The sequence below is a fragment of the Clarias gariepinus genome, chromosome 21 (genome assembly GCF_024256425.1).
Source record: "Clarias gariepinus isolate MV-2021 ecotype Netherlands chromosome 21, CGAR_prim_01v2, whole genome shotgun sequence".
Lineage (NCBI taxonomy): Eukaryota > Metazoa > Chordata > Actinopteri > Siluriformes > Clariidae > Clarias > Clarias gariepinus.
Genome location: NC_071120.1, coordinates 14,711,907 through 14,718,258, shown reverse-complemented (window position 1 = coordinate 14,718,258; position 6,352 = coordinate 14,711,907). Strand labels below are relative to the sequence as shown.

General features: G+C 38.9%; 1 protein-coding gene across 2 annotated transcripts in view; it reads left to right on the top strand.

The window, feature by feature from the left end:
* The window catches only part of mctp1a (multiple C2 domains, transmembrane 1a), a 158,087-nt gene continuing 151,735 nt past the window's right edge, over window positions 1–6,352 (top strand). For both annotated transcript variants that reach the window (XM_053480893.1, XM_053480892.1), the window contains exon 1: window positions 1–806. In XM_053480893.1, the coding sequence (XP_053336868.1) occupies window positions 282–806 (525 nt within the window). In that variant the 5' untranslated portion in view covers window positions 1–281. The remainder of the gene's footprint in view (window positions 807–6,352) is intronic.

The window sequence follows — 6,352 nt, the reverse complement described above, 5'->3', positions numbered from 1 at the left end:
TAGATTAGTTAAGAGTCACCTCCTGTTTAGCTTCCTCGATAAAACACACACACACACACACACACACACACACATACGAGAGGAACTATGCTTGCGCTATAGCCAGCTGATCGCTTCGTTCAGATCAGATCAGATCACGCAACGTCTAAGAAGAGTTCCTCGTGTAGACCGAGCGCTTCTCTGGGATTGGAGGATCGATCCGGTCTGTGCGCCCTCGCGCCGCACCGTGACATTGGCGACGCCGTGCGCGCTACAGACTGGCGGGCTGCTGCTCGGGCACTATGGAGGAGAAAGCAAAGAACCAGGACGGAGCCAAGGAGCACGACGCGACCTCTGCATCTTGCCAGCGGAGGATATGGAAGAATTTCCAGGACAGAACCAGACCGTTTCTCAGCCCTAAACTGGGCTCGGAAAGACGCAGCGCGGACGGCAAGAAAGAAAGCGGCTTGTGGATGTTCAAGCGGAAAAAGAAACCGGTCCTGGACCGAATCTTCTCCTCCTCTCAGCCGAACCTGAGCAGCTCGAGTCCCGCGTCTCTCCAAGGCGACAAAGCGGAACCGGGCTGCAGCGGAGGAGGACCGGGGAGGTCGCCGCTCGCTGCGCTGGAAGGAGCCGCTGCAGTGACACACATTTACACACACGAGGTTTCGGTATCGGCCCACAGCAGCCCGCGGCTCAGTGTGGCGCATTTAACCGCGTCGCAGCCCAAAAGCTCGTCCCTGGGCTCGGCGTGCTTCGAGACGCTCGTGCTGGATTCGGCGGTCGCTTCCGGTCAGGGCGAGCTGAGCAAGAACACAAGCGATTCGGTGAGTGTGGTGTGTGTGTTTGTATGTATGTATGTGTGTGTCATATCCATGTCCATGCACGAAAGAGTCCTCAAAGCACAACAAAACAAGAAAAAAAAAAAAAAATTGTTAAAAAAAAAAAAAAAAAAAGTTAGGGTGATGAAATATCATAAAATAATTTCACCACAGTTTATCAGGCCCAAAATGAACCTTAGTGAGTATGAAGGTAACAGATTATTTCTGTTGTATTAAGCAAAAGGTTAAAGCCCTTGAGTCAAACTGAGGAAGAGGAAGAGATAGATGATCATTACATGGTGCTGATGTTGCACTCACAGTTATGTGTGTGTGTGTGTGTGTGTGAAAGCGTGGTCTGGTGTCTTTGCAATAGTGCAATATTTCCACTACTGTACACCCGTTTCACTAGAACAGGTGTACAGCAAATCCCGCTCAGGTTGAAGCGTGCATTCCACAAATACAACAAACAATTTACCTTTAGTGGTGTTACACGTTTTAGACCAGTGACAGTTAAAAGTCTAAACTGTAATGTCCACTTTTCTATCTGTCCTCCCATCTTCAGTAGGTCTAATGACATTACTACTAAACTCTTCTTTTAAGAGTCAGGAAGACAGGAAGATGTTTTTCGCTCAAGTTGCCGCCAAACCCCAAGCACAGTGGTTTTCACTTTGGGGTGTTAACTGAAAACTTTCGCCTTTGTCGTTGTCAAACGACAAACTTCTGTTCCTGTGTGTGAGTGACACATGTGGCTTGTGTCATTTGAACCTAAAAGCCTGGCTGTCACACAGTGCTCTCTAATAACACACTCTAATCCACTGTAGGACCGAGTCATTAAAAAGATTTCCCTTCAGTAAATTCAGCCTTGGTTATTTAAATAAATATGAATGAATGCAGTATCTTTTTAATCAGCTGTAATGCGTTTAAACTCTAGCTGCCTCCTACTGCACTGAACACTCCTGTCATTCTATCACAGGAGACCGACGTTGTTAGAGCTCATGGAGTGAAAAAAGCTCATGTGTAAAATAGCTCAAGTGTAATGATTTTAAAAGGATAGGCAGACAAGGTTTGTGTTACTTACAAATATTACATTTTACACAAGACAAGGCCTTATTTCATCATCTCATAGAATTATATGTTTTGACAAATAAATCTAATCTATTTATGGTTCCTCCAGGTTCTTCGTAGGGATTTTAGAATACTGTACATAAATATGGCAGCAGCTATATTTTTAAATATTTTACAAATTTGGGGAATCCGTCTGTAGGGATGAAGACCAATACGCTTTAGACGCATACACACAGTAACGTGAAAAAAAAAGAAGCATGCCCAAATACCAATTGTGTGGACCTCATCAGCTTCCACAAACAAACTAATAACTTAAGTTGACAACAACAAAAAGAAAAAACACAGCAGCTTTCAATATTTAGTCATTTTTGTCTAAAACGTAAACCAACATTCGAAAACTGTCACCACATCTCGGTAGGGTTGATTTCTGGCCTTCGAATAGGTTACTTCAAGCCTTGGTTAAAAAAAAAAAGAAAAAAAAAAGGCTTTTGTTAATGTAGAAGTTGTGTTACTGGGTTGTTTTAGTTCATTCTTCTGTTGCATGACCCATTTTTGCTCAGCCTAAGCTGCTGGACAGATGGCCTCAAATTTGTCTCAAGAATATAATAGTATAAAGTGTTATTCATTGGTGTGCCAATAACGGCATGTTTCCAAGGTCCTGTAGTTGCAAAACAAGCCCAAATCATCGGCTCTCCACCACCACCATGTTTGGCAGTTTGTACTGTATGAAGTGCTTGTGATGACATGATGTGTTTGAGTTTCGATAACTATGGCATTATGCATGATTACCAGACAGCTTAAACATTGGTCCCATCCGTCCAGTGGATATTGTTCCAGAACTTTTGTGGATTGTTCAGATGCAAATCTTGACAATTGTCCATTTTTAACAACATCCATCTCACTGTTGAATGGGGAATTTGAAATTCTCTTGAGACATTATTATAACCCTTCCCTTGTTAATGTGCAAAATAGGGAATTTAAAGATGATGTTGAATTTTGGGCATCGTTTTTTATTAAGTGCCATGTTGTGAGGATCACTGCCTTTCTGATTTATGTGAGTTGGAGGCCGTGTTTTAATTTTCTGTCGTGATTCTGAAAAATGTTTCCATGGGAGGCCAGTGCTGCTGTTTTCAAGGACTCCCATAATAGGTCAGACGATCATTTAGTGAGAAAAATGGACAATCGAATCTGTTTTTACAACTTCATCCAGCATTTTTTCAAGCAAGGACCAGGGTAATACCAGTTTGTAATGAATGATGTGACTGTTCAAGCTTCTGTAAAACTTTCAAGCTTCTAAGCTGTTATAGCTTTTAAACTCATGCAAAGTGTGCACTCCAAATTTTTGATATTTTAACCTGTCTGGGTATGTGGGTGGACATCAAGTGCATCAAGGTCTATAATCCAAAAGTCTCAGACTGCCAAGTCATATGGGTATGTGTTACTTATCATCATTATTAGTTTGTCCAAAGACATTTACTTGACATTGTGATCTAATGTCTTCCAGTACAGTCCTTATTCTTTCATTTTCTTTTTTTCCATCTTTTACTTTCCCCACCATATTAGAACAATGTTTAGGCAAAAGAAAACAATAGATATGTGGGTAACCACCATAGCATGACGTGTCTTCACAGTCTTATTTGCTTATCTGATGTCATGGCTGATTCCTTTTTTTCCCCCAGCATGATGCATACACACATCTTAATGCTCCAGAACAGAGTGCCAAAAGTTCTGCACCTATAGAGGTTCTTGACGTTTAATTAATCCTGTGGATTTATTTAGTAAAACCAGTCCACTAATTACTCTAATCTCAAAGTAGACAGAATGTCCTTTTTTATGTTTTTTTTTTTTATTATTATTATTATTGTTGATGTGACTGTATTGAAGAAGATGTTACTAAGTGACTGAAACCAGAAGAAAGTTTATACAATTAGTCAGGGTAATTCAGCTTCAATCAGACATCACTTTGCTGTGAAATAATTATCACTTACCCAGTTTGCACATAAGCCAGCTATTTAAATATTAGACTAATTATCTAGATATGTACAATTACCTTTTGGCGATTTACTGTACTGTATTAACTACACATAGGTTTAAATTTTTTGTTGTTTTTTGACAAAAAACACGCTAGGTTAGAGATGGCATTATTTATAGGCCCACTAGTGTTTTAAGTCATTGAAACTTATTCATGTAATTTAATTCATGTGCCCAGCCAAATAGGCTAACTATTAAGAAATGAATCACAATATTAAGAAATCAATAACGATAAAACAAAACCTGTATTATAATAGGTTGTAATTTCCAGAAGTGTAAAACAAAATTAATTTATTAAACTCCAGAATTTGTCAGTGGGCCTGGACATGGCTTAAAAAAGTTGCACTCTAATATTTCATTAAAACTACCTTGGATAATGGCATGCATTTGCAATGGTATACTTTCAGAAACCTTATGCAATAGCTAGATAGTTATCCTATGCAAATGTTACTTTTTGACCTTATGCTAATGCCATCAAGAAAGAAAAACATTTAATGGGATAAATTTCAGGTAGTCAGACGACTTAATTTTATTGCCTCATACGTTGCGGAGAATAGACCTGAGCACCTGAAGAAACCCCAGATCATAACCCTGCCTCCTGAGCCTATGCATAATAGGTCCATCACTTCATGCGCCCTTCTTCTCTTCTTATGGCCATTCATTTCTATTCTTGTTACACTGTGCATGCAAATGCTCTTATTTTACTCTTAAACATATATTCAGTGGGGTCAGTGTTTACGATACACAAAGTAAATTTTAATAATTAGTTTGAAAGGTCTGTAGACAATTCAAATAACGGTCATTATTTTCCTTGCTTGATGCAGGCAAATCATTTTGAAACATAATACATCTTTTTCACAACCACATAATTGATCTTCTGACATGTGTGTTTAAGATTTAAAGGAATTGCTTCCAGCTGAAACATATAATAACCGAGGTAACTGTCAACAGTTGTAATCAACAACTATTTATTATTTGCCTATTTAAACCCAAAGATGACAGGCAGTGTACTGTATTTTCTTATTACTGTAGTTTACTCACTGAATACATTTTAAATACTGAATAATATGTTTTAAGATTTATGACTTAAAATATAATGCTGTTTAATAGCTGAGTAATATACATAGACTTTAGGTGCCATACATAATGAACATTCTCGCCCACGTAATGTAATATGTGTAATATACAGTACATAATGTTGCTACTGCTGTACTGACCCCTTTAAACAAACAAGTGAAAACATCATCACCTGAGACAGAGAGGACACTGTTTACTCATTGGATGAAAATAAGGTCAGATACAAATTTAGACAATGTCATTATGAAGTGGTGTTGACTGCATGAGGTCAAAAGTGTTCTCCCAGATCATGTCTGCCATTTTGCTTTCATCACATTTCTATTACAGTATATGCATTTTAGAAAAAGCCAAGTGCACAGATACATCCTTTTTTTCACTAATAAGTTATATTGCAAAAGCTCTGCCATCCGGCTTTCATCTTCGTGTCGTAATGCTGTATTTTTTTGTATTTCATCGCAGCCGGTTACATCAGAAGCAGTTTTCAGTTTCCAGTTAAAAGAGACCTTGCCTAGTAGCACAAGCGTGTGTTATGGTTTCACTTGTGGTGTATGACAGCTAATCCTCAACAGCTTCCTGTGACAGTTTTGAAGCTTGCTGTTACTAAGAGGGCCTGAGTGGTGAATCTTGCACATGTACCATTAACTGTAGGTCTGATCGTGGAGCTCATGATGTTTTCATTCAGCCACCCGGTGGCCTGATTCTGTCCTCGCCTCAGGAATCTCCTTTGAAGTTGTTTCTCTCTCTAGTGTCCTGACACACATGCTGCTCAAATGATAGACGCTTAGTTCACTCGCTCAAAGCTAGAATGCCTCTCCATTCATAAAATATATACCGTACGGCGGGGTGCAAAAAGTCTGAGACTACATTCAAATCTTTTAAAAATATAAAATATTTAAATCGTAGGAAGTATATGTTCAATATTCAATATTGGGTTATTTTTAGGTCCTTGAAGATCTCTTTTTATTGAAGCATGTGTTCAGATTACACTTCCTGATCTAAAAGGAATCTAATACAGTAGTCGTACAGTTTGTATTGAGGTATTATGTTACGAAAGAATGTAAAAGATATTCATCTTCACTCTTGATCTCAGACAACGGATTTACAGTAGATCCCAAAGAAGTCAGATGTGGCCGTGGCATGGAAAATATCTCTAAGAGGATGTGAGAAGGGTCTACATCCTCTACTGGGTGACAATAGATAGGGACGTTATAAATCTTTACAGTAATAGAAGAGTAAAAACAGACAATAATACAGTATGTGCTGAAATGATGTTCAGTATCAGCACATGTGATTTTTTGGGACAAGAACAGGACCATCTTTATGATTACAGCAGCTGTTTCTTTAAGATATAAATCTTCAGTATTCAGCTAAGATATTCA